Source organism: Megascapheus bottae, chromosome 32 (genome assembly GCF_031878675.1).
Source record: "Megascapheus bottae isolate mThoBot1 chromosome 32, mThoBot2.hap1, whole genome shotgun sequence".
Taxonomy (NCBI): domain Eukaryota; kingdom Metazoa; phylum Chordata; class Mammalia; order Rodentia; family Geomyidae; genus Megascapheus; species Megascapheus bottae.
In genome coordinates, this window is record NC_143540.1 from 9860155 (window position 1) to 9887943 (window position 27789).

General features: G+C 50.2%; 2 protein-coding genes across 2 annotated transcripts; both read left to right on the plus strand.

The window, feature by feature from the left end:
- The first annotated feature begins 2684 nt into the window (after positions 1-2684).
- Tmem158 (transmembrane protein 158) lies at positions 2685-4971 on the plus strand. The gene is made up of 2 exons (XM_090323196.1): positions 2685-3122; positions 3420-4971. The coding sequence occupies exons 1-2, from the start codon at positions 2685-2687 to the stop codon at positions 3801-3803; spliced, it is 822 nt and encodes a 273-aa protein (XP_090179322.1). The 3' UTR covers positions 3804-4971.
- A 6854-nt stretch (positions 4972-11825) lies between these two features.
- Cdcp1 (CUB domain containing protein 1) lies at positions 11826-27765 on the plus strand. Its single transcript, XM_090323198.1, has 10 exons — positions 11826-11898; positions 16326-16405; positions 18353-18629; positions 20066-20428; positions 21297-21665; positions 23222-23443; positions 23915-24289; positions 25487-25852; positions 26397-26484; positions 26877-27765. The coding sequence occupies exons 1-10, from the start codon at positions 11826-11828 to the stop codon at positions 27307-27309; spliced, it is 2646 nt and encodes an 881-aa protein (XP_090179324.1). The 3' UTR covers positions 27310-27765.
- The last annotated feature ends 24 nt before the right edge of the window (positions 27766-27789 follow it).

The window sequence follows — 27789 nt, forward strand, 5'->3', positions numbered from 1 at the left end:
GGACTGGTTTAAAAAAACAAAAGTCTCACCAGGACCTTTTCTGCTCAATCCGTTCTGTTCTTGAGTTTTTGTTTTGTTTTATTCTGTTTTGTTTTGTCAGTTATGGGGCTTGGGCACTGGCCCTAAGCTCTTCAACTCAAGGCTAGTGCTCTATCACCTGAACCACAGCACCATCTCTGGCTTTTTTTCTAGGTACTGAATGCTTTGTGCATGCTAGGTAAACACTCTACCACTAGGCCAGGCTCCTGTCCCGTCTCTGAGATGTTTGTTTTATTTTGCTCAAGGCCAGCGCTCTACCACTTGAGCCACAGCTCCACTTTTGGCTTTTTGGTCATTAACTGGGACTAAGAGTCTCATTGACTTTCCTGCCCTGACTGGCTTCAAATTGTGATACTTAGGATTTGATATTTGCAATAAGGAGAAAAACTAGAGGCATCGAGTTCTGTCTCTGGTTACCTAGGTGACAGCGAAGACCCCTGTGACCCCTCCCCCTTTAGCCACAGTTTTCCCTATAAAACAAGGGGTGAGTGAGACATCAGCAGTGGCTCACACCTGCAATCCTACCTACTCAGGAGGCTGAGATGTCAGGGTCAAAATTCAAAGCTAACCCAGGCAGCAAAGTCCATGAGACTCTGATCTCCAATTAACCCTGCCAGAGACTGGAGGTGGGGCTGTGGCATAAGTAACGGAGCACTAGCCCTGAGCAGACAGAAGCTCAGTGACAGCGCCTAGGCACCGAGTTCAAGCCCCAGGTCTGGCGAAATAAAATAATAAAACAGATTAGACTAAGACAAACTAGAATCGGATAGAAAGATTTTATTAACACTGATTTTTACGTTGCATTTCAAATGTCACGTTTAACAAACAAGTATTCCAGAAGGGAATCTCTATATACAATCACCGGCACATAGATTTTTAGAACGTAGAATTAAAAAAAAAAAAAAGAATAGAAGGGAGACTAGAATAAAATGGAATGGAGTGGGATCGAATAAAATAGGATGGCACAACATAAAGTAAAACAGATTTGCCTAAAACCTGAATCGGATTGAACAGGATCAGGGGGAATAAAATAGCACAGGACAGGACGGAGTGGAGTAAGACAGAACCCACTGGGCTCGGATAGACTGACCTGGAAAGGAGCGAGACAGAACCAAAGAGCACAGAACCCCAAAATAAAACCCGAGCCCTAAAACGAAGCCATGGCAGGCGTTGCCTCTGGAGTGACAAGGGGGAGAACCCCAGCATTCTCCCAGGGCGCCCCAGGAGGGTGGGGGGCTACACTGAGTCCAGCCTGCGACCCCCTCCTCCCTCACCGACCCCCTCCACACTCCCTAGGCCAGGTCCCCTCCTACCCATCGTCCCTCCCCCCTCCCTGGGAGGGGCATGGCGGAATTCAGCTCTGGGTGATGCTTTTGGGGGGCTCCCCACACCAACTTCGGGGAAGGGGGCTGTCCCGGGACTCTCCTCCCCCTCCACTCTTCCTACACCCACCCACCCACTCTGTGGGAACCCCAACAATCACCTCCATCTCCTCCTCCTCCTCTTCATCCTCCTCCTCCTCCACTCCTCCCACACCCACCCACCCACTCTGTGGGAACCCCATCCATCATCATCATCATCATCATCATCATCTCCCCCTCCTCCTCCCCCTCCACTCCTCCTACACCCACCCACTCTGTGGGAACCCCAACAATCACCTCCATCTCCTCCTCCTCCTCTTCATCCTCCACTCCTCCCACACCCACCCACTCTGTGGGAACCCCAACAATCACCTCCATCTCCTCCTCCTCCTCATCCTCCTCCCCCTCCACTCCTCCCACACCCACCCACTCTGTGGGAACCCCACCCATCATCATCATCATCATCATCTCCTCCTCCTCCTCCTCTCCTCCCACACCCACCCACTCCGTGGGAACCCCAACAATCACCTCCATCTCCTCCTCCTCCTCATCCTCCTCCCCCTCCACTCCTCCCACACCCACCCACTCTGTGGGAACCCCACCCATCATCATCATCATCATCATCATCTCCTCCTCCTCCTCCTCCCCCTCCACTCCTCCCACACCCACCCACTCCGTGGGAACCCCACCGATCATCCTCCCCTCCTCCCCCTCCACTCCTCCCACACCCACCCACTCTGTGGGAACCCCACCGATCACCCTCACCTCCTCCCCCTCCACTCCTCCCACACCCACCCACTCCGTGGGAACCCCACCGATCACCCTCACCTCCTCCCCCTCCACTCCTCCCACACCCACCCACTCCGTGGGAACCCCACCGATCACCCTCACCTCCTCCCCCTCCACTCCTCCCACACCCACCCACTCCGTGGGAACCCCACCGATCACCCTCACCTCCTCCCCCTCCACTCCTCCCACACCCACCCACTCCGTGGGAACCCCACTGATCACCCTCATCTCCTCCCCCCCTCCTCCTCCCCGCGCCCTCACTCCGCCCATCCATCCATCCAGCCAGCCAGCCGGTTCCCACGCGGCTGCCCGCGCCCCTCCCCTCGCGGGGTCCCCCCTCCTCCCCCCTCCTCCTCCCGCTCCTCCCCTCCAGCACCACCACCACCACCACACACCTCGTCCCGGATCGCCGGCTCCTGCCATGCAGCCACGATCGCCGCCGCCGCGGCCCTCGCCAGCCCGGAGCGCGTGAGGCGGCGGCGCCCGGGCCCCGCCATGGCGGGCGCGCCCGGCGCCGGGGCGCGGTGGGGGTGGTGGGTCCTCCTGACGGCCGCCGCGGCCGCCGGGGGGCTGCGGGGCGCCCGCGGGGGGGAGGCCGGCGAGCCCCCGCCCGAGCCGCCCTGCAACATCAGCGTGCAGCGGCCGCTGCTCGGCTCGCTGCTGGTGCGCTGGGGCGGCGGCGGCGGCGGCGGGCGGGGGCCGCCCTGCGACCTGCTCGTCTTCTCCACCTCCGCGCACGGCCGCGCCGTCCTGGCCGCCGCCTTCCACCGCGTGGGGCCGCCGCTGCTCGTCGAGCACCCGGGGCTGGCGGCGGGCGGCGCCCCGCAGGACCTGCGCCTGTGCGTGGGGTGCGGATGGGGAACCCCGGGCCGGGGCGAAGCGGGGAGCCGCCCCGGAGACGTCCATCCGGCCGCTGGGACCCGCGCGACCGCGATCCGGACCCCCGCGGACCCCGGCCCGGCCGCCGCCGACCACGCCCCCAAGACCGCCGACTCCGCCTCCACGACCGCCGCCGGCCACGCCCCCACGACCATCGCTGACCACGCCCCCACCGCCGCCGCCGACTCCGCCTCCACCGCTGACCACGCCCCCAAGGCCTCCGCCGACCCCGCCTCCACCGCCGCCGCCGACCCCGCCTCTACCGCCGCCGCCGACCACGCCCCCAAGGCCGCCGCCGACTCCGCCTCCACCGCCGCCGCTGACCACGCCCCCAAGGCCGCCGCCGACCACGCCTCCACCGACCACGCCCCCACGGCCGCCGCCGGCCACGCCCCCACGGCCGCCGCCGGCCACGCCCCCGCGGCCTGGCTGCAGGCCCAGCCCTGGCGCTTCTGCTGTCTGGACTTCAGTCTGGACGACCTCCCCGGGGACCCGGCCTGGAGATTGAACCGGAAACCCATCGAGTCCACCCTGGTGGCCTGCTTCATGACGCTGGTCATCGTGGTGTGGAGCGTGGCCGCCCTCATCTGGCCCGTGCCCATCATCGCCGGCTTCCTACCCAACGGCATGGAGCCACGCAGGACCACGGCCACCACCACCACCGCCACGGCCACCACCGCCACCACGGCCACCACCACGGCCCCCGCCGCCACCTCCGGGCCGGCCACCGACTGACACCCCCCCCGGGGTCCCCTCCCTCCGTCTGTCTGTCTTGTTGTTCCCTGCCCCTGCCCCCCCATGCACTCTCTCCCCAGTCCGGGTCCTCCACCGTGGCCACCCCACCCAGGACACCCCGCTGGCCCTGCGTGTGTGTCCTCCCCTGTCCTGAGGTCCTGGTCTTTGGACAGGCCGTCGTCACTGGCCACACCAAGTCCCCCGATGCTTTCTGCCTTCCCCTCTGTATGTGTGGCCACCCCTGGCTCTGTCCTGTCCCTCCCTGCCCGTGTCCACCACCGTGGACCACCCGGGTGGTTTCCCAATGGCCACCCAGTGACCTGCCCCCCACCATCTCCTCCTCCATGCATCCGTCCTGCCTCCAGCATCACAGCCACCCAGTGTCTGCCCCAGATCTTCACCTGTGTGTCCACCCTGTGCTGTGGTTTGGGTTTGGTTTTTCTGCCAGTCCTGAGCTTGATCTCCAGGTTGATTGGAAAGAACAGTCGCCTAGACTTTCCTGCCCGGCCTGGCATGGAATCTCTAGCCTCACATCTCAGCCACCTGAGGAGCTAGGATGACAGGGGAGCCGCTGGACCCAGCTTTTTAAAATGTATTATTTGTATTTTTTTTGAATTATCTTTAAGTTGTTGGACAAAGGAGTCGGCATTCGAGAAAGCCATCTATGAATATAATATGTCTCAATCGCTGTCATCCCATCATCTTCATCGACCGCTTCTCCCTTCGCTTTTCTTAATCTGGGGGGGGGTACATCTTGATTTGATGTCACCCCTTCAACATCTCCATCACTATCACCACTCTGTGTCCTTAATCCTGGCCACCAAGGGACCCTCTCTGGTCCTCCTTGCCTATCTGCCTTGTGTCCTCGTTTGTGGGTGCCTCTCCCACCTCAGAACTCGTCAGGTGTGATTTGTGCTGTAAGGATCATTAGTTCTTGGCTGGAGGGTGGGGAGAGGGGCACTCTCGATTTCCCACCCAGTGTGCTTGTAAAGAGAGATCTGGGTGGTAATTCTTATTCCAAAGGAGAGAGAAGGGAGAAAGAAGAAGGAGGAGGAAGAGAGAAAGACAAAGAGGAGGGAGGAGGAGGATGAGGGGGAGGGAGAGAGAGAAGAAGAGAGGGAAAGAAAGAAAGAAAGAAAGAAAGAAAGAAAGAAAGAAAGAAAGAAAGAAAGAGGAGGAAGAAGAGAGGAAGACAAAGAGAAGGGAAAATGAAGAAGAAGAAGAGGAAGAGGAGGAGGAGGAGGAGGAGGAGGGAGAAAGATATGCATTATTGAATAGAAAGGATGAGGGTATAAATAAATGGGCCTTTTCTGCTTAATTCCACCCCACTGCCTCTCTCTGCCCCTTCTACCACCTGCCATATTTCTGGCAGAAAATGACCAGATCCTGTGTTCTCTGTTTTATATATTTAATAACTGTTTTAAATGAAAGTTTTAGTAAAAAAAAAAATACAAAACCAAAAAAGATGAAATTGCTATTGCTGTAGTAAAAGAAGCTCTTTGTATCTGAATATAACTGCATTTGAAGTTTGTTTTCTTCACTTACTTTTAAAAAGGGTGGGGGGACTTTCAGGGGGGCGGGCGTGGGAATGATTTGACAGTGATTGATTGTTAATCGCAAAGCAAATGAACTTTCTGGAACCTTTTCCAAGTCAATCTATATTCAGTGATGTAAACCCAGTGGGCGTTTCTTCTTGTATTTCTGTGTTTGGTTTTTTTCCGGCTTTTAATAGAGACCTTTCCCCTCCCCCTTCCTCCTGTGATGTGTATGTGGATTCTTTCTTTTTTTGCTTGGGGTGGTGGTGGTGTGAATAATCCAAAAACTGCAAGACATCACCTTGGAAAATGAGGGAGGGGAGTCCTGAAATGAGAATAATTTAGCCTGTCTCCTGTACCTGACAGGTGAGAGACAAACCACAGCTCCTGTAACTGTAATATAAATACATTCACTTTCACTGCTCCCCAAACTGTTCTAAACCAACACTAGCTCATTCTATACACCATGGGGTGTGTGTGTGTGTGTGTGTGTGTGTGTGTGTGATTTAGACATTGAACACGATTGATATTAAATGCACTGCAAGTTTGCTAGCCTAGAAAGTCACTGAAAATCTTGTTTGTTTTTTTTGGTAGTCCTAGGTAGGCCTTGAATTCAGAGCCTAGCTACTGTCCCTGAGCCTGTTGGTATTCAAGGCTGGGGTTTTACCACTTGAGCCACAGCTACACTTCTGGCTTTTGCTGAGTGGTTTATTGGTGGTAAGAAGTCTCACGGACTTTAGGGCCGGGAGTTTGGCCTAGTGGTTAAAGTGCTTGCCTAGCATGCATGAAGACCCGGGTTCGATTCCTCAGTACCACATACATAGAAAAAAGCCAGAAGTGGTGCTGTGGCTCACGTGGCAGAGCTCTAGCCTTAAGCAAAAAAAAAAAAAGTGTCCCAAAACAGTGCCCAGATCCTGAGTTCAAGCCCCAGGACTGACACAAGAAAGAGAGGGAAAGAAGGAAAGAAAGAAAGAAAGGAGGGAGGGAAATTTCTGTGCCAGCCAGGTGCCAGTGGCTCACGCCTGTGTCATCCTAGCTACTCAGGATGCTGAGATCTGAGGATCGCAGTTCAAAGCCAGCCTGGGCAGGAAAGTCCATAAAACTCTCATCTCTTAATATAGGACTTAGAAAAAGCTGGAAGTGGTGCTGTGGCTCATGAGCTAGAGAGCTAGCCTTGAGCACAAAGAGGTTCGAGGACAATGCTAAGGCTATGAGTTCAAACCCAAGACTGGCAAAATAATAACAATAATAATAATCAAGAAGAAAGAAGGAAAGAAAGAAGAAAGATATTGAAGCCCTTCACTTGATCCAACTACCCTGGAGAAGTGGGGGGGGGGGTGTGGAGTGGAGGGGAGAAGCCTTGTTTTTATCTCCTGGCACTGCATCAAAGCCTGTTTTGGTTACCTGCAGGCTCGGCTGAGGCTCCGAAGGTCCATGGCATCATGGTCGAGGCTGAGGGATGTGACACGCGCCTGGGGGACCTGCTTGTAATGTCTGATTTCATTGGATGGCTTGGGTGTGGAGATGAGTTCCAAGTATTCAATCGAGCAGGAAGCACATGGCTGCCCAAAGAATCCTCACTCTGCTTGGCTCCGGCGTGGCTCAAATCCTAGCTACATGGGAGGCTGAGATCTGAGGATCGAGGTTCAAAGCCAGCCCGGGCACGAAAGTCAGTAAGACTCTTATCTCCAAGGAACCATTAGAAAACCAAAGTGGTGCTGTGGTTTAAGGGGTAGGGCGGTAGCCTTGAGCTGAAGAGCTCAGGGACAGCGCCTAGGCCGTGAGTTCAAGCCCCATGACAAAAAAAAAAATCTTGTAGACTTTTCTGCCCAGGCTAGCTTTGAACTTTGATGTTCAGATCTGAGCCTCCTGGATAAGCAGAATGAGAAAGGAAAGCCACCACCAGTGCTTATTTTGATATAACCTATAGAATTATCTCAATATGTTAATTTCTATATAAAATATGTTCTCCGGTTATATAACACCAAACTATTATGTATAATACATAAATTAAATATAATGTGTCATGATATTCCCCCCCCCAAGGATGTCTTTACTGAGATTAAGTAACTACGTATACTTCACAGTACTGTGACGTCGTTATTATACTTAGCTGAAGTCACAAACACATTTTTTCACAATGATAAGCATCACCATTTTACTCTATAAAGCTTGTGGGAAAAAAAATACAAAAACCTCAACCTTCACGTGCGAAACAAGTGTAACGCTTTGAATATTAACAATAAAACTATTTCTTCCAGATCGGGTGATAGGTACATTTCTTTTTTTTTTTGCCAGTCCTGGGCTTGAGCTCAGGGCCTGAGCACTGTCCTTGGACTTTCTCAAGGCCAGAGCTCTACCACTTGAGCCTCAGCACCACTTCCAGCTTTTTTCTATGTATGTGGTACCGAGGAATCGAACCCGGGTCTTCATGCATGCTAGGCAAGCACTTTAACCACTAGGCCAAACTCCCGGCCCATTTCTTTTGGCTTAGTACCAGCTCTTCCCTCTTTCTTTCTACATTCCCCCCTGTAGTATATAATTATATTATATAACAATCCATTCATATATGAATGTGTTCTGTCACACTATTAGCTACATATACCATGTAACAATATCATGATTATGTTACTAAATATGAATCTATATTAGGCTGAGATCTGAGGACTGAGAATTGAAGCCAGCATGAAAGTCTGCAAGACTCTTCTCTCTAGTGAACTGTTAAAAAGCTGGACGTGGAGTGTGGTTCAAGTGGTAGAGCACTGGCTTTGAGCACAAAAGAGGCTAATGGGTAGCTCTCGGGCCCTGAGAGCCTGGGCATTGTCCTTGGGCTTTCTCAAAGCTAGAGCTCTACCACTTGAGCCACTGCACCATTTCAGCTTGTTCTATGTATGTGGTACCAAGGAATCGAACCCAGGGCTTCCTGCAAGCACTCTCCCACTAGGCCAAACTCCTAGCACCAGGTTGCCGAATTTTTGGTGAAGCAATCCAGGAATATAATGAGCCAGCAGCCTGGAGCTTGGCTGAGCTTACAGGACTGCTTTCTTGCCCCAGCCCACACCCCAGTGTCACTAACCAGTCATCACCGGCCACATACTTCCGGCCCCACCCAACTTGCAAGGTGAGCAATCTGAAGCCTGGGCTGGCAGGCCCAGGCAGGCCAGGTGCTTTGTCACCCACACAGCCATTAAAAACAGCCATGTTGAGTCCTCTGTACCACGGGGAAGAGATAAGCAGGAAGCTTGTTGCTCAGAAAAACAAACCCACCAGCCTATAGCAAACCAAATACCCCAGGGGCAAAACAAGGTGTAAAAAAAGAGGTGTAAAAATAAAATAGAGGGGGCCAGGAGTTTGGCCTTGTGGTTAAAGTGCTTGCCTAGCATGCATGAAGACCCGGGTTCGATTCCTCGGTACCACATACATAGAAAAAAGCTGGAAGTGGTGCTGAGGCTCAAGTGGTAGAGCTCTAACCTTGAGAAAGTCCAAGGACAGTGCTCAGGCCCTGAGCTCAAGCCCAGGACTGGCAAAAAAAAATAAAAAAATAAAATAGAGGTAGAAAGCTGGGTGCTAGTGCCTCAGGCTTGACAGCCCAGATCTGAGGATCACAGGTTCAAAGCCTGTCCCTGAACTGGAAAGTCTGCCAGACTCTTTTCTCTGCAAGGAATCATCAAAAAGCTGGAAGTGGAGCTTTGGCTCAAGTGCTAAAAGTACCAGCAAGCCTTGAACAAAATAACTCATGCACAACATCCAGGACCTGAGTTCAAGCCCCAGGACCTGCACCAAGAGTAAAAGAAGATAAGGCAGAAGAAATGAAAGCAGAGACCAAGTTATTTGATATACAAGTAAGATACCAGGTGGCAGGCCAGGCGTGTGGCCTGGTGGTAGAGTGTTTGCTTAGCATGCACAAAGCCCTGGGCTCCATTCCTTGGGACCACATGCACAGAAAAAGCCACAAGTGGTGCTGTGGCTCAAGTGGTAGCCTTGAGGAGGCTCAAGGAAGTTCCCAGGCTCTGAGTTCAAGTCCCGGGACTGGCAATCAACAAGTAAATAAATAAAATAAAAGACCCAGGATGGAAATGGAGGCAAACCTCTTAGATAGGTTGATATAAACCTTGGCTGGAAGGATTGATTACCTTTTGCCTTATAGCCCTTGTCTGTTTACTTTCCTAGGCAGGGAGGGAGACGAAGGAGGAAAGGGTATAGATCTTATTTGTTTGTTTTTGCGGTATTTGTATTCAAGGCTAGCACTCTACCGCACAGATCCACTTCCAATTTCTTTCTTTCTTTTTGTTGTAACTTATTGTAGATAAGAACCTCAGGGACTTTCTGCCAGGGCTGGCTTCGAACCATGATTCCCAGATCTCAGCCTTCTCAGTAGCTAGGATGTCAGACACGCATGGATCACTGATTTGATTCTTCTTTAATCAGAAGGACATTCTCAGTCACCACACACACACACACAGCCATTCTCTCCAAAAAAAAAAAATCCTTTAAGGAAAAGCAGAGAAGGAAAGAACAAGACTGCTAGGCAGGAGAGTTAGTGGGGTCTGAGAAAGCTTTGTCTCCAGGGTTGAGCCTGGGGCTAGAGGGCTGGTTATTCCAGGTAATTCCTGGAGCGGAGTGAGCTTTGCTTTGCCTCCCCCCCCCCACCTTGTCCATCTGATTCTTGGATGTTGTAATTTAGGGAAAGTGAAAAAGAAGTGGAGATCACAGATCACTTGGTAATTTTTCCTTTTTTTTTTTTTTTTTTGCCAATCCTGGAGCTTGAACTGAGGGCCTAGGTGCTTGCTGTCCCTTAATGTTTGTGCTCAAAGGCTAGCACTCCACTACTTGAGCCACGCTGCCACTTCTGACTTTACCTGAGTAGTTTATTTGGAGATTAAAAACAACAAAAAATCTCACTGGCTTTCCTGCCCAGGATGGCTTTGAACCACATTCCTCAGATCTCAGCCTCCTGAGGGGATAAAAGAACTGATATGGTGCTGGGCTAGACTGAATTCTTTCAGGTACCCCCTTCTCAGCCTCACTCCCCCCACCCCAACCCCAGCCCAAGGCAGATGTTTATTCCAAGGGCAAAATTCGGAGCAAAGTAAGCAACCTACTTTAGGTATAGTGGCTCCCGCCTGTCATCCTAGCTACTCAAGGAGACTGAGATCTGAGGATCACAGTTCAAAACCAGCCTGGGGAAGGAAAGTTTGGGAGACCCTTAGCTCCAATAAATCACCAGAGAACTGGAAGTGGTGCTGAAAGTGGAAGAGTGGTAGCCTTGACCTGAAGAGCTCAGGGACAAAACCTGGGCCTTGAGTTCCAAGCATCATTTAGCAACCACACCCCCCTTACCCTGCAACAGCAGCTCCAACATCTTATTATTATTATTATTAATTATCATTATCATCATTATTATTGTGGTGATGGTGGTACTGAGGTTTGAATGTGTAGCCTTGTTTTTGCTAGGCAAAAAGTACTCTACTTCTTGAGCCACACGTCCCCAAATCCACAGCTCTTCATTGCGTTAGCTATTTTTCAGATAGAATCTTTGGTTTTCTATCTGTGGCTTCTTGCATGGCTGAGATGACAGGTATACATGACTCTACCCTACCTTGATTGCTTGAGATGGGGGTATTTCTCACTATGTTTTGTTTTGTTTTTTTTGCCAGTCCTGGGCTTGAGCTCAGGGCCTGAGCACTGTCCTTGGATTTTCTCAAGGCTAGAGCTCCACCACTTGAGCCTCAGCACCACTTCTGGCTTTTTTGTATATGTGGTACCGAAGAATCGAACCCGGGTCTTCATGCATGCTAGGCAAGCACTTTAACCACTAGGCCAAACTCCCGGCTCTCTCACTATGTTTTTTTGGCCTCCAGACCTCTACTTCTGGAGTGGTAGCTGGAATTATAAATCCCAGACTCTATCCAGAACTTAGAGTGGTAACTAAGCAATGAAGACAGCAGAGGAAGAAACAGCATTAGTGTTGCAGGGAACAACTGAAAAGATGCTTTTTTTTTTTTTGGTGGTGGTGTTTGTCGTGGGGCCTGAACTCTGGGCCTGAGAGTTTTCAAAAGAAAAAAGAAGAAAATCAAGTTTCAAATGGGCCTTCAATTATGATTCTCCTTAAAAAAAAAAAATGAGGTACCATTTTCCAGGCAGGAAAAATGGTATTTTTTTCCCCCTGACTCTGATCATGGGCCTAGAAGGGAGGAGACCAGTCTCTCACCTGGGCGGGAGAAGTGGTGACAGAGGCAGGAAGAGGAGGAGGAGGGGAGGAGGAGGGGGAGGAAGAATCCTAGGCCTATAGCTGTGGGGTGGAGTCTGGGCCTGAGTCGCCTGCGTGCAGGTGAGCCAGGCAGGGCAGGGCAGAGCCAGGCAGGGCCTGGCCAGGCAGGGCTGGGCACAGCGGGTGCCAGGCCGGGCACCCAGGGCCTTCCGGCCTCCCAGCTCCCTGCCAACTTGTCAGGGATTCACCCACGCTGGCCGAGGCACCCCCCAAACCATGGCTGGCTTTCACCACAGGGTCACTACTGCACTGTTGGGGGGCCTGTTCCTGGCTGTGGCACTCAGGACAGGTAAGTTGAGGGGGGGGGAGAGGCAGGCTTCCCCTCTGCCTCCCCAGAGAGGGTGGCCTTGAGTGTGGGGAGAGATGGTGAAGGGGCAGAGGGAGGGAGGTAGCAGGGCCTGTGAGAGAGGAGGGAAAGGGGGGGGGGGTGTTCAGGACCACAGCCCCTCCCCCAACCCCTCCAAAATGCAGTCAGGGGTGGATTGATGGCTTTAAGGGGGAGTCTCCCAAACAAATTGGCCCCTAATATACACCTCTGAGGGTGACCTGTGCCCTGGCTGGGCACGTGGGAGGGTCCCCCATTCCTGATTGGGAAAGGTTGAGCTCAGCCTGGAGGAAGAGGAGGAGGAGGAGGGGAAAAACTGAGCTCAGCAGACATGCTCCGAGTCCCCCCCCCCCATCCCACCCCGGCCCCAACCCCCCCCATGCTTTTATCTCTCTCTCTTGAAATTTAAGATCATTGCTTTGAAATGGTAGGAGAGGGATGTGTCTCCTGTCCCCTCCCTCCCCTCCCCCCTCGTACCTGTGGGGTTATTATGGTTTTGATTGCTTGGGGTGGGGTGGGGGGGGTGTTTGGTGTTGGGATAGTGTGGATTTCCAGGTGTTCTGGTTGGAATTAGGGTGCTGTGTCCCTGAAAATCCGAACCTCTAGTAAAAAGTAGTAAAGAATCTGCTTTCTGGGCTGGGAAGGTGGCTTAGTGGTAGAAGTGCTTTTCTTGGCATGCATGAAGCCCTGGGTTCGATTCCTCAGTACCACATACACAGAAAAAGCTGGAAGTGGTGCTGTGGCTCAAGTGGTGGAGTGCTAGCCTTGAGCATTAACAGGCTCAGGGACAGTGCCCCAGGACTGACAGAAAATGGGGAGGGGAGAATTTTGAGGGTTCATTTGAAATATTGTGTGCATATTTAATGATATGGTGGTGGTTGTTGTGATTTTTTTTGGGGGGGTGTGCCAGTCCCGGGACTTGAATTCAGAACCTGGACACTGGTCCTTGAGCTAGCTTGCTTGCTTGCTTGCTTGCTTTCTTTCTTTTCTTTTCTTTCTTTCTTTCTTTCTTTCTTTCTTTCTTTCTTTCTTTCTTTCTTTCTTTGTGTGCTCAAAGCTAGTGCCACTTCTGGCTTTTTTGGGGGGTAACTAATTGGAGGTAAAACTCTCATGAGCTTTTTTGACCAGTCTGGCTTTGAACCAAGGTCCTCAGATCTTAACCTCCTGAGTAGCTGGGATTTACAGGCGTGAGCCTGGCACCAGGCTGGCTGTACTTTCTCTAGAGTGCATTTTGAAGACTCCCTCAGGAGACAAATAAATAAATAATAAATAAATAAATAGGCAGGATAGGTATATGGCTTAGCAGTAGAGTGCTTGCCTAGAATGTGCAAAGCCCTGGGTTCAGTTCCTCAGAACCACATACACAGAAAAGGCCAGAAGTGTCGCTGTGGCTCAGGTGACAGAGAACTGGCTTTGAGCAAGAGAAGCTCAGGGAAAGTCCCCAATCTGTGAGTTTAAACTATAGAACTGGCAGAAAAAAAAAATAGCTTGAGTAGTAAGAGTGGTTTGGGGGGGCCGGGAGTTTGGCCTAGTGGTAGAGTGCTTGCTTAGCATGCACGAAGACCTGGGTTCAATTCCTTGGAACCACATATATAGAAAAAAGCCAGAAGTGGTGCTGTGGCTCAAGTGGTAGAGCTCTAGCCTTGAGAAAAGTCCAAGGACTGCTCTCAGGCCTTGAGTTCAAGTCCCAGGACTGGCAAAAAAAAAAAAAGTGATTTAGGAAGAGAGGGAAAAAAAATATATATGCACGTGTATGTGTATGTGTGTGTGTGTGTGTGACAGTCAGAGACAGAGAAGGGGGAACGGAGAGAAAAGGAAGGAGGGAAGGAGGTAGAGAAGGAGGTAGAGAGAGAGAAAAAAAAAGAAAGGAGGGAGAGAAAGAGAAAAAGAGGGAGAGAGAAAGAGGAGGGGAAGGGTGAGAGAAAGGGGAGAGAAAGACAGAGAGTTCTACTGGTTCATTGGAGATGAGAGTCTCCTGGACTTGCTCATGCTGGGACTGGCTTGAAACTGCCATCCTCAGATCTCAGCCTCCTACGTAGCTAGGGTTCTAGGAATGAGCCACGGTGCCTGGCTAAAGTGTTTTGTTTTTCTTTTGCCAGTCCTGGGCTCACGCCTGTTATCCTAGCTACTCAGGTGGCTGAGATCTGAGGATCAAGGTTCAAAGCCAGCCTGGACATAAAAGGACCTGAGACTCTTATCTAGGAAATAGAAAGTGGCACTGTGGCTCCAGGGGTAAGGTGGTAGCCTTGAGCTGAGAAGCTCAGGGACAGTGCCCAGGCCCAGAATTCAAGCCCCACGACTGACTCCCCCCCCCCAAAAAAAAAAGTGGGTTTGTCTTTCCATGAGTCACTAAGACACTAACTGTGTGTGTGTGGGGGGGGGAATAAATGGCCCCATTCTTGCTGTCTTTGTCTCTGCCTCTTCCAAGAATGTGACTAGACAGAAAAAAATGAGGCGTGTGTGTGAGAGAGAGAGAAAGAGAGAGAGGAGGGGAGGAAGGGTTCAGATTCAAGCTGCTGGCCTTCTTCTGGAATGTATACCTGGCACCTGGGCTGTGGGGGGGGGGGAGGGTTGGTGGGGGAGAGATGAGTCTCCCCTCCCCCATCCCTCACAACCCACACATGGGCCTGAGCTGAGTCACACGGCTGCCTCTCTGCTACTCACTGAGGTGTGCTCTGGCTGACTTCTCAGCCCTTAGGGGCTCACTCAAATGCTGCCAGGCTGCCCACATACCTGCTTGTTTTTTTTATTATTATTTTTTGAGGGGCTGGTGGGGGAGGTTCTCTATGGGTTAGCCATGCAGAAGAAATCCAAAACAATGAAGTGAAAGCCCAGCACTGGTTTACTCAGGCCTAGCTACTCAGAAGACTGAGATCTGAGGACTGTGGTTCAAAGCCAGTCCAGACAGGAAAGCCCATGAGACTCTTTTTAAAAAAAAAAAACAACAAAAAAAACCCCCGAAAAACAAAAAACATTCCTGGGATTTGAACTCAGGGCTTGGGCACTGTCCCTGAGCTTCTTTTGCTCAAGCCTAGCACGCTACCACTTGAGCCACAGCACTACTTTTGTTTTTTTTCCGTGTATGTAGTACCAAGGAATTGAACCCAGGGCTTTGTGCATGCTAGGCAAGCACTCTACCACTAGGCCACATGCCTGGCTCTGTGAGACTCTTATCTCTAATGAACTACCAAAAAAACCCCACCACCAGCACCACTACCACCAAAAAAAACCAGTAGAGATATGGCTCAAGGGATGAGCATTAGCTTTGAGCAAAAAAGAGCTTAGGGACAGTGCCTAGGCTCTGAGATCAAGCCCCACAATCATCAAGAAAAAAAAACAAAACAGGCCGGGAGTTTGGCCCAGTGGTAGAGTGCTTGCCTAGCATGCACGTGTAGAGTCCTTGATTGAGGCTCAGATTAGATGTAGCTTTGGGAGATGAAGAAGAAGCCCCCCTCAAATGTGATGGGTTCATGGTTGAGGCATTTTTGCCTCCATGATTAACGAAGGGTCAGTACCTTTAATGACCCTTCCGAATTATAAAAAAATGATCCTGCAATCAAACAGTTTCAAATTACTTACCCACAACCTTGTAATTAACCTAGCAGACTTTCCCAGCCAGCTAGCCACCATCTAGACAGAGATACACAACGGGGCCAATTTCTTCTCTCATACATTATTATTTGGTGTTCCTGCTGTGTGTGTGTGTGTGTGTGTGTGTGTGTGTGTGTGTGTGTGTGTGTGTGTGTACTGGGGCATGGGTTCTGTCCCTTAGTGTTTCGTTGTGTTTTGTTTTTCTGTTTAAGAATGGTACTCTATCACTTGAGCCATACCTCCACTTCCTGGTTTTTGCTGGTTCATTGACAATAAGCGTCTGATGCACTTTTCTGCCCTCTCTGAAATTCTATCATTTTTTTTGGGGGGGGGGGACCAGTACTGGGGCTTGAACTCCAGGCCTGAGCGCTGTCCCCTGGGCCACATTGTTCTCAAAGTTAAGAGCACTACCACTTTGAGTGATACCACCAATTCCAGCTTTTGCTGAGTAGCTTATTGGAGATAAGAATCTCACAAACTTTCTTACGCAGGCTGGCTTCCGACCATGATCCTTAGATCTCAGCCTACTGAATAGCCAAGATCATAAGTGTGAGCCACCGTGCCTGGATTGTGAAACTTCAATCGACTACTTCCCCCTAAATAAGCTGAAAGTGGAGCTGTGGTTCAAGTGGTAGAGCGCCAGGCTGGAGCAAAAGCAGCTCAGGGACAATGCACAGGCCCTGAGTTCAAGCCCCAGGACAAACGATAAAATAACACACACACACACACACACACACACACACTCTTCCTCTAAGCCAAGGAACTGACTAGACAGGTTTTAAACCACTTTCCTATTGCAGTCAACTACGAGGAAGATGTAGGCAGGAATACCCAGTATGCTTTGAGGGCTGCCATTCTCCTGGTGACCCAGAGACTGGATGTAAGTCAGATCTGGACTGTGCCAGTTCTGTGAAACCAGAACATATGCTGGGTCTCTGTCCAGCTGGGCTCTGGCCCTTCATCCTTGCTGAAAAGTGGAGGCCACAAGTGGCCTGGAAGACATTGGAGATCTTATCACACACTTGAGCCTTGGGTGAAACCTCTTGGGCTACGGCTTATCTTGTCAGAACACAAATGACACCCAGGGCTGAGGCTGTAGTGTCTGTAATCTGAGCCACTTCTGGAGAGGCTGAGTTCTGAGGAGCTTGACTTGAAGTCCACCTGAACAGCAAAGGTTTTAAGAGTTCATTTCCATGAAAAGAGAGAGGCCGGGAATGTGGCCTAGTGGTAGAGTGTTTGCCTAGCATGCACGAAGCCCTGAGTTCGAATCCTCCGTACTACATACGCAGAAAAAAAGCTGGAAGTGGTGCTGGGACTCAAGTGGTAGGGTGCTAGCCTTGAGAAAGCTCAAGGACAGTGCCTAGGCCCTGAGTTCAAGCCCTAGGACTGGCAAGAGGGGAGGGGAGGGAGAAAGGGAAGGAAGGGAGGGAGGGAGCAAAAAATATGAGAGAGAACAAGAGAGCCCATTTCTAATTATCCAGCAAAAAGCCAGGCTGGGGGCATGGTTCAAATGGTAGAACACCAGCCAAACAAACAACCAAGCCTGCTTTCTGGACACTATCTGGAAAGCACATAAGGGAATCGCAGTGGCCAAACATTTCAAGTTCTAGGGATCTTTGGACTTCAAACTACACTTCCAGTTGAATTTGAAACGATGCCAGATGTGCACATTTCCTTCCTTCTCCTCCCCCTTCCTCCCCTCCCCTGCATCCATTTTTAAGGAAAAAAAATGTTGGTGGTTCCTCTTGGAATTCTTGGGCAGGATTAGATCTGTTTAAATCCTTATGTATCATTCCCTGGGCTTGCATAGAAGATGAGACTCTGTCTCTTAGTCATTGAGGCCTGGACAGGTTTTCTTTGTGTGTGTATTGGGGCGGTGGTGGAGGGGGGGAGAGGGAGAGATATGGGGGAGAGGGAGAGAGAGAAAGATGGAATTCCCAGAATTCCCTTTGCTCTTGTTTTCTCATAATAACATGATCTAGGATCTGAAGTTGCCCAGAAATAAGACAGCAGAGATGGGAACTAACAGAGACAAGCCCGTGACAGAGGCGAGAATAATGAATATGATTAAAAACCAATGGAAATTCCCTCTGGAGGCCGGATGGATGAAGATGGCCTAATAAGGAGAGATGGAACCCCAGGCAGGGGAGACTGGAGAGAATTGGCTGACTCAGAAATCCAGCCTGGTAGCTGGGCCCTGGTGTCTCACGCCCGTCATCTTAGCTACTCAGGGAAACTGAGATCTGAGGATCACAGTTCAAAGCTAGCCTGGGCAGGAAAGTCCAGGAAACTCTGATCTCCAGAGAAGGGGAGAAGGGGTGGGGAGGGAAATAGAATGTAGAGCTGTGGCTCAAAGTGCTAGCCTTGAGCAAATGCGCTCAGCACACACACACACACACTCACTCACACTCACACACACTCACAATCTGAATAATATTAGTGTCTTTGCCAGATGTGGTCTTCCTGCTCATATCATTTTTCCTTCCTTCCTTCTTTCCTTCCTTCTTTCCTTCCTTTTTTCCTTCCTTCCTTCCTTCCTTCCTTCCTTCCTTCCTTCCTTCCTTCCCTTCTTTCTCCTTCCATACTTTCTTCTCTCCCCTCCTCTTTCTTTTCCTTCCCTCCTCCCTCCTGCCTTCCTTTTTCCTTCCCCCTCTCTATCCCCATCCCTCCCTCTCTCTTTTCTTCTCTCCCTTCTTTCCTTCTTTCTTTCCCTCCTCTTCTTTCCCCTCCCTCCCCTTTTCCTCTCCTTCCATCTTCCCTCCCTCCCTTCCATCCTTCTCTCTCCTTTCCTTTCCTCCTTCCACTCTTCCTTCCCATCTCTCCCTCCCTCCCTCTTTCCTCCCCTCCTTCCTTCCCTTTTTCTCGTCTCCTTCCCTCTTTCTTCTCTCCTTCAGATGCTTCTGAGATCGTGGTCCCCCCAGGAAGTGGCATGACAGTTCTCATAAAGCAGGGGACCCCAGCTCTTCCTGGAAGACCCTGTTACATCCTGGTGACGCGAAAGCAGATGACCTCGTTGCTTATCAAAGCTGGAGAGAAAGTAACCGTTCTCTTCAGCTGCCCGGATCCAGAGAAGCATTTTGTCCTGGAAATCCAGAAGAACATTGGTGAGTTCACGTGAGGTGTCTGCACGACATCGGTTCTGAACCACTCTCCCTGCTCTTTCCAGCCCAATATTTGGCATTTCAGCGCTCACACCTGTCACTCTAGCTTCTCAGCAAGCTTGAGATCTGAGAATTGTGGTTCAAAGCCAGCCTAAAATAAAAGAATGGGGGGCCGGGAGTTTGGCCTAGTGGTTAAAGTGCTTGCCTAGCATGCATGAAGCCGTGGGTTCGATTCCTCGGTACCACATACTAGAAAAAAGCCGGAAGTGGTGCTGAGGCTCAAGTGGTAGAGCTCTAGCCTTGAGAAAGTCCAAGGACAGTGCTCAGGCCCTGAGCTCAAGCCCAGGACTGGCAAAAAAAATAAAAAATAAAAATAAAAAAATAAAAAATAAAAGAATGGGGGGGGTGCTAAGAATGTGGCTTGAGTGCTTGCCTAGCATGCACAAAGCCCTGGGTTTGATGGGTTTGATTCCACATACACAGAGAAAGCCAGAAGTAGTGCTGTGGCTCAAGTGGTAGAGTGCTAGCCTTGAGCACAAAGAAGCTCAGGGACAGTGCCCAGACCCTGAGTTCAAGCCCCAGGACTAGCAAAACAAAACGGACACCTTGTAAGAACCAGACAAGATGAATGATTCTTTTTTTTTTTTAAAGGTAAATATATGTTTTATTTTATTTATTTATTTATTTATTTATTGCCAGTCCTGGGCTTAAGCTCAGGGCCTGAGCACTGTCCTTGGACTTTCTCAAGGCTAGAGCTCTACCACTTGAGCCTCAGCACCACTTCTGGCTTTTTTCTATGTATGTGGTACCGAGGAATCGAACCCGGGTCTTCATGCATGCTAGGCAAGCACTTTAACCACTAGGCCAAACTCCCAGCCCCAAGATGAATGATTCTTGCCTGTGATCCCAGCTACTTAATTGGCTAAAATTCATTAGATAATGATTCATAGACAGCTCAGACAAGAAAGAAAGAAAGAAAGAAAGAAAGAAAGAAAGAAAGAAAGAAAGAAAGGAGAAGTTCAAAGACCCCATCCTGGGCCAGGAACTTGGCCTAGTGGTAGAGTGCTTGCCTAGCATGCACGAAGACCCGGGTTCAATTCCTTGGTACCATATACATCGAAAAAGCTGGAAGTGGTGCTGAGGCTCAAATGGTAGAGCTGTAGCCTTGAGAAAGTCTAAGGACAGTGCTCGGGCCCTGAGTTCCTGAGATCTGAGGATCAAGGTTCAAAGTGAGCCCAGGCTCAGGAGAGTTCATGAGACTCATCCCTAAGGAACCACCCCAAAATTAAAAAAAAAACAGAAGTAGATCTGGGGCTCCAATGGTGCAGTACTAGCCTTGAGCTGAAGAGCTCAGAGACAGCACCCAGGCCCTGAGTTCAAGTCCTTCCACTGACCAAAAAAAAAAAAGAATTAAAAATGTTTTTGTGGCTTCATTGCAGATTGCATGTCAGGCCTGTGTCCTTTTGGGGAAGTTCGACTTCAACCCTCGACATCAGAATTACCCAGACTCAACAGAACTTTCATCTGGGACGTGAAAGCTCATAAGAGCATTGGATTGGAGCTGCAGTTCTATCTGCCCCGTCTGAGGCAGATTGGGCCTGGGGAGAAATGCCAGGATGGACTTGCATATTCCATCAGCGGCTGCATTGATGCCATTCCTGTCCAGATTGGAACCTTCTGCAGTAACGGCACTGTGTCACGGGTCAAGATGCAGGAGGGGGTGAAAGTGGCTTTACAGCTTCCCTGGTTCCACTCCAGAAACACTTCGGGCTTCAGCATCGCCAATCGATCAGCTATAAAACGTGAGAACACCCTCTCCTCCCCCGCTGCCATCTTTTCAATCATCAGGCTTCTTGTGCTGGGAAGCTGATAATGAACGTCAGGTAATCCTGGCTGAGCATGGGTGGCTCCCACCTGCCATCCCAGCTACTCAGGAGGCTGAGATCTGAGGATTGTGGTTCGAAGCCAACCCAGGCTGAAAAGTCTGTGAGACTTTTATTTCCAATAAACGATTTAGAAAGCTCATCTCTTCTTTCCTATCATACTGCATTTTACCATCCTGTGGGCTCTTGAGAGCCGTGTGTGTGTGTGTGTGTGTGTGTGTGTGTGTGTGTGTGTGTGTGTGTGTGTGTGTGTGTGTATGAGCCCAAGTGCTGGTTCTGGGGCTTAAACTCAGGGCCTGGACACCTTCTTGCTCAAGACTCGCATTTGAACAATTGGAGATGAGAGTCTGCCCTCCTCACGCTGGCTTTGAACCGGGATCCTTAGGATTTCAGCGTCCTGAATAGTGAGGATGACAGGTGTTGAGTCACTGGTACCCAGTTTGGAATCATCTTGTTTTTTTTTTTCCTTTGGTGGGTTGTGGGGCTTGAACTCGGGGCCTGGGCGCTGTCCCTGAGCCTCTTTCTGCTCAAGGTTAGCCACCCTACCATTTTGAGCCACAGTTTTTGAGCGGTTCATTGGAAAGAAGAATCTCATGGGGACTTTTCTGTCCCCGGGGTTGGCTTTGAACCGCGATCCTCAGATCTCAGCCTCCTGAGTCGCTCTGATGACAAGTTTGTGCCACCAAGCCCTGTAACAAATTCATCTTTCCATCTAATATACCACAGATAACCAGTGATCCCCACTCTCTTTTTTCTTGCTTTCCTGGTGTGGACTCCCTTTTCCCAGGCCTGTGCATTATTGAATCTGTCTTCGAGGGTGAGGGCTCAGCTACTTTGATGTCTGCTAATTACCCCGACGCCTTCCCTGAGGACGAGCTCATGACATGGCAGTTTGTCATTCCTGCACATCTGCGAGCCAGCGTCTCCTTCCTCAACTTCAGCGTCTCCAACTGTGCGAGGAAGGAGGAGAGAGTGGAATACTATATCCCCGGATCTACTACCAACCCGGAGGTGTTCAAGCTGGGAGATAAACAACCTGGGAACATGGCAGGAAATTTCAACCTCTCCCTACAGGGCTGTGATCAAGACGTTCAAAGTCCTGGCATCCTCAGGTTACAGTTTCAAGTTTTGGTTCAACATCCACAGAACGACAGCAGTAAGTGAGCCCCCCCAAATTCAAACTTTTCTCTTCTCTCTCCCTCTCTCATGCTGGTCCTGGGCCAGGCACTGACCCTGAGCTCTTTTACTCAAAGCTAGCACTCCACCACTTCCAGTTTTCTGGTGGTTCATTGGCGATGAGAGAGTCTCAGCCCAGGCTGGTTTTGAACCACAGTCCCCTAAGGTAGATAAGATTGTCTCCCATTCTCCTCCTCTTCTCCTCCTTTCTTCCTTCTTTGCATCCCAGGTACCAGGGGGAGGCATCTGCCAGTGTCTTACCTGTGGACTTAAAAGGACATTTAGACTTTGGACCTTGTACACAATATCAGGGAGTTGGTTGCTAGGCAACAAGACAGGCTGTCAGGCTTCTTGGTGAATACCTGGCATGCCTTTATTTACTTTTAGTATAATAAGAAAAAAGGGGCGGAGCCAGGTGCCGGTGGCTCACGCCTGTCAATCCCAGCTACTCAGAGATCTGAGGATCTCAGTTCAAAGCCAGCTCAGGCTGGAAAGTCCATAAGATTCTAATTTCCAATGAATCACCAGAAAACCTGAAGTGGTGCTGTGGCTCACGTGGTAGAGCCTTGAGCTGAAGAGCTCAGGGACAGCGCCCAGGTCCTGAATTCAAGCCCCATGACCCACCAAAAAAAAAAAAAAAAAAAGGTGGGAGGGAGATACCAATGGCTCACACCTGTCACCCTTGCTATTCAGGAGGTTGAGATCTGGAGGGTCTTGGTTCAAAGCCAGTCCAGGCAAAGAAATCCATGAGACTCTTTTTTTTTCCCTATTAAGGAGCCCAAAGACAACTGGGGAAAAAAAAGGCTCGGTTGGTAGAGTGCCAGCTTAGAGAAGGGGGGAAAAATCATACCTGAGTGTTAAAGCAAAGTGAGAGCATAAGGGCCTGAGTTCAAGACCTAGTACTGACAGGCGTGCACACACACACACACACACACCACCCTGAGATGAGCCTTGAATGAACATTGTGTGGGAGCAAGGACTGGGGTGAGGTCATACAGCCCTGGGGTACCATCTTTAAGGTGGCACTTGCTCTGAGATGCCTCACTGGGTTATGTAAGAAGTGGGTCAGCTCCTGATTCTTACTTCCCCCTGAGGGAGGGGTGTGAGTTCAGAGGGCACACCCAGCTCCTCCAGGACTCCTGCCTGTGAAGAATGGACTCTCCCAAATAGCCCTGAAGGAGGGTTTTGTTTTACTTATTTATTTTTGTGGGAGCTGAAGCTTGAACTCGGCCTGGGCGCTGTCCCCGAGCTCTTCAGCTCAAGGCTACCCTTGAGCCAAGCCCCACTGCCTGTTTTCTAGAGGTTCATTAGAGATAAGAGTCTCAGGTCCTTTTTGTGCCTGGGCTGGCTTTGAACCGCGATCCTCAGATCTCAGCCTCCCGAGTAGCTAGGATGACAGGCGTGAGCCACCGTGCCCAGATTACTTGTCTTTATTTTCTCTTCATTCTCTTTAAGGAGTTGAACCGAGGGATATCAATGTCACATGTCTTTGTTTGTGGCCCCATCGCCTCTTGACACCTTTGTTCGTGTTTTCAGACAAAACCTACGTGATTGACTTGCGTCAAGAACGAAGCATGTCGCTCACCATTGAGCCTCGACTGCTCAAACACGGCCGCAAGTTTGTCCCTGGCTGCTTTGTGTGTCTAGAATCTCGGACCTGCAGTACCAATGTGACTTTGATGGCTGGCTCCAAACACACCATATCCTTCCTTTGTGATAACCTGACTCGCCTGTGGGTGAATGCAGAGAAAATTATAAGTATGCCCTGCCCTGTGCTCTCGTCTCTCCTTTCTGCCCTAGTCTTCTTCTCGATGTATCATAGGTAGATGAGAAATCATCTGATGTGAGCCAGGGACAGTGGCTCATGGCTGTCATCCTAGCTACTCAGGAGGCTGAAATCTAAGGATCAGGGTTCAGGGCCGGCTGGGGCAAGAAAGTCCCTGAGACTCTGGTCTCCAGTGAACCACTTCAAAAACTGGAAGTGGTGCTGTGGCTCAAGTGGTAGAGCTCTAGCCTTGAGAAAGCCCAAGGACAGTGCTCAGACCCTGAGTTCAAGCCCCAGGACTGGCAAACAAACCAACAACCACTAAGGAAGATGCCACAAGTGAGAGAAGAGAGAAAAAACACAAAGCAGGCCAGCCTGAGGCTGGCTTGGGAGAGGAGAGGTGTGGGTGGATGGCGTTGTTTTGGTCTCTTCTACATGTGGGTACCATACATCTTCTGTTCCAGGTTGTCTGGACTACCGATATTGCCTCAAGAAATCCTATTCTCTGCGGGTCCCGGACTATGTCCTGCAGCTACCAGTAGAACTCCATGATTTTTCCTGGAAGCTTCTGGTACCCAAGGACCAGCTCAGCTTGGTTCTCGTGCCAGCCCAGAAGCTGCAGCAACACACACAAGACAGAGCCTGCAATACCAGCTTCAGCTACCTTGTGGGCAGTGCCCTGGCCAGCCATGACTTTGGTTATTTTTGTCCTGGTGGCTCCATTGAACAGATCCGGGTGAAAGAGAACAGTTCTGTGACTCTTCGTACGTTTACCTCTAACTTCCTGCAAGATAGCTCCATCCAGGGCCTTACTGTGTCCTTTATACCAAACTTAAAAGGTAAGAGAGGGCTTCCTACCTACCTCTTCTCACTCCCCTCGCCCCCCAACCTTAGCCTTCCTCCTTTTGAGCATTTTAGGAGTCCCTGAAGAAAGTTGTGAATTTAAGCCAGGTGCCAATAGCTCATGCCTGTTATTCTAGCTACTCAAGAGGCTGAGATCTGACGATCGCGGTTCAAAGCCAGCCCAGGCACCAAAGTCCCGTGAGGTTTTAATCTCCACTGAACCACCAGAAAACTGGAAGTAGCGCTGTGGCTCAAGGGATAGGGTAGTAACCTTGAGCTGAAGAGCTCAGGAACAGAGCCCAGGCCCAGAGTTTAAGCCCCAAGACCAAGGAAAGAGAAAGAAAGAAAGAAAGAAAGAAAGAAAGAAAGAAAGAAAGAAAGAAAGAAAGAAAGAAAGAGAAAACCAGGTTCAAAGTTAGCCCAGGCACAAAAGGATCTGAGACTTTAATCTCCAAGGAACCTCTAGAAAACAGGAAGTAGGGGTTGGCTCAAGGGTAGGGTGGTGGCCTTGAGCTGAAGAGCTCAGGGACAATGCCTAGGCCCAGGGGTTGGGCCGTAGTCTTGAGCTGAAGAGCTCAGAGACAGTGCCCAGGCCAAGTTCAAGCTCCATGACCCACAAAAAAAAGAAAAGAAAAGAGAGAAAAGAAACGTGCAAATTTAGAGAGAAGGATAGGACAGAAGGCTGATTCTCTTTCTTTCCTCTTTCTTCCTGCTTTCCTTCCTTCCTTCCTTTCTTTTTTGTCCATTGTGGGGCTTGAATTCACCTTTATGTATATGTGTATATGTATTGTTATTATAAAGGTTCTGGTTTATATGGGTTATAGTTTCATAACATAGGAAATAAGTACATTTTTTCTGTTAGTCGTAAGACTTGAACTCATGGCCTGGGCACTGTCCCTGAGCTCTTTTGCTCAAGGCTAGCACTCTACCACTTTGAACCATAAGTCCATTTCCAGTTTCTGAGTGGTTGATTGGAAACAACAGACTCAGGGGGAATTTTTCTGCCTGGGCTGGCTTTGAACCACTATCTTCAGATCTCAGCCATCCAAGTAGCTAAATTTACAGGCCCGAACCACCAGCTCTTGGAGAATTCATTTCCTTTTTTTTTAGACAATGTCATCCCTTCCTTTGCTCTCTCTCTCTCTCTTCCTCTCCTCCTCCTCCTCCTCCTCCTCCTTCTCCTTTTCCTACAGAGGAAGGAATTTTCACGGTGACCCCAGATACAACAAGCAAAATTTACTTGAGGACTCCTAACTGGGATAGAGGCATGCCAGCTCTCTCATCCGTGTCCTGGAATGTCAGTGTACCTAGGGAACAAGAAGCCTATCTGACTTTCTACCGGGAACGCTCTGGTGTGGTGTGCCAATCCGGGCGGGCATTCATGATCATTCAAGAACAGCAAAGCCGGGCAGAGGAAATCTTCAGCCTGGAAGATGATGTGCTGCCCAAACCTAGACTCTACCGTCACAGCTTCTGGGTCAACATTTCTAACTGCAGCCCTCTGAACAGCAAGCAGCTCAATCTCCTCTTCTGGGTGACTCTTACCCCAAGAACCATAGGTAAGGACCATAAAGAGCTTTCAGAAATAGCCAGGCACAGTGGCTCACGCCTGTCATCCTAGCTACTCAGGAGGCTGAGAGCTGAGGATCAAGGTTCAAAGCCAGCCTGGGCACAAAAGGACCTGCGACTCTTATCTCCAATGAACCTCTAGTAAATGGGAGGTGGGGCTTGGCTCAAGGGTAGGGTGGTAGCCTTGAGCTGAAGAGCTCAGAGACAGCACCCAAGCCGAGTTCAAGCCCTGTGACCCCCAAAATATATATATAATATAAAATTATATATTATATATAATTATAATACATAATATATTATATATATATATTAGGTAGAAAGTTGGCAGTCTTCAAAGTCATGGTCAAAGTAGACACAGTGTCAGTCCAGATGCAGAAGGAATAGGAGGAGTTGTGTGTGTGTGTGTGTGTGTGTGTGTGTGTGTCTGTGTGAGTGGGCAGGAGAAATGGCTGGCAGTGGTATCTTGAAGTCCCGAAAGTTCCGCCCTCATCTTTCGCCTCTTCCTCACTTTCGTCCCTGGGTCTCTGTTTCTAGACCTGCCGCTGGTCATTGTCGCCGTGGTTGGAGGTGGAATTGTGTTGCTTGCTGTCCTTCTACTCGTCATTTGCTTGGTGAAGAAAAAGTAAGCAGAATGTCTCCTCGCCCTGGCTGTGCCTGGTGTAATATTTCCTCATATCCATATCCTAGATATATTAAGTATTCACTTTCCCTTTCTAGCCTCTCAATCCGCTGACTTCCCCCTACCATCCATTCCCTCCACCAACATTTATTTTATTTATTTATCCATTCTTTTGGTTGGTCGTGGGGCTTGAACTCAGGGCCTGGGCACTGTCCCTGAGAGCTTCTTTTTATTCATGGCTAGCACTGTACCACTTGAGCCACAGACACCACTTCCCACTTTTTCTGTGTATGTGGTACTGAGGAATCGAACCCAGGGCTTCATGTAGGCTAGGCGAGCACTTTACCACTAAGCTCAGCCCCTCCTTTCTTTCTTGTGCCCTTTGTAACACACAGGAAAAAGAAGGTCGGCAAAGGCCCGGTGGTGGGCATCTACAATGGCAACATCAACACCCAGATGCCAAGGCAGCCTAGAAAGTTCCCGAAAGGACGGATGGATAACGACTCTCACGTGTATGCCGTCATTGACGATTGCATGGTCTATGGACATTTGTTACAGGAAGGACCCAACGGGTCCATTCTCCGACCAGAGGTCGATACCTACCGGCCTTTCCAGGGTCCAATGGGGGACTGTCCCCCCTCTCCACCCCCCATTGGCTCCAGGGCCCCAACTACAAAGTTGAGCAGTGAAGAGGCTCCCCCTTCTGCGGCTCCAGAGTCAGATAGTGAACCTTATACCTTTTCTCATCCTCATCCACGGGATGCAAGCCACAGAGACACAGAAATTCCCTTGCTGGAGACCCAACAGCCAGAGAAGCCAGCAGAATAACTTCAATATCCTTCTAGAGACTTGGCTGAGATACACAAATCAGGCCACTGGGGCCTGCCAAAGAGGTTCCCTAACCAGAACCCTCAAAGAAGAGAGGATTCCCTGGAGGAAGCCACAGAGAATGGATTTCCCTGGACATCACCACCTTCCAATTTCCTAAGTGGCCTTGTGCCAGTCACGAGGCCGAGAGGATGGATTTCAGCTGGAGTTCATATCTAGTCTTGATGGTTCATGGCTACGTGAATTTCAAGCCTGGCTTTTGATATGGAGTGGCTCTCGATAGGAGAGAGAGTTGAATGGCTCATCACAGAATGGCCATAAGCCTTGGATTCAGTTTATTTGTTACTTCTGCTTTAGAGTGACAATTTGTGCGTGTGTGTGTGTGTGTGTGTGTGTGTGTTGTCCTGGGGCTTGAACTCAGGACCTAGGCGCTGTTTTTGAGATTTATTTTTATTTTTTTTTCGGGGGGGGGGCAAGGCT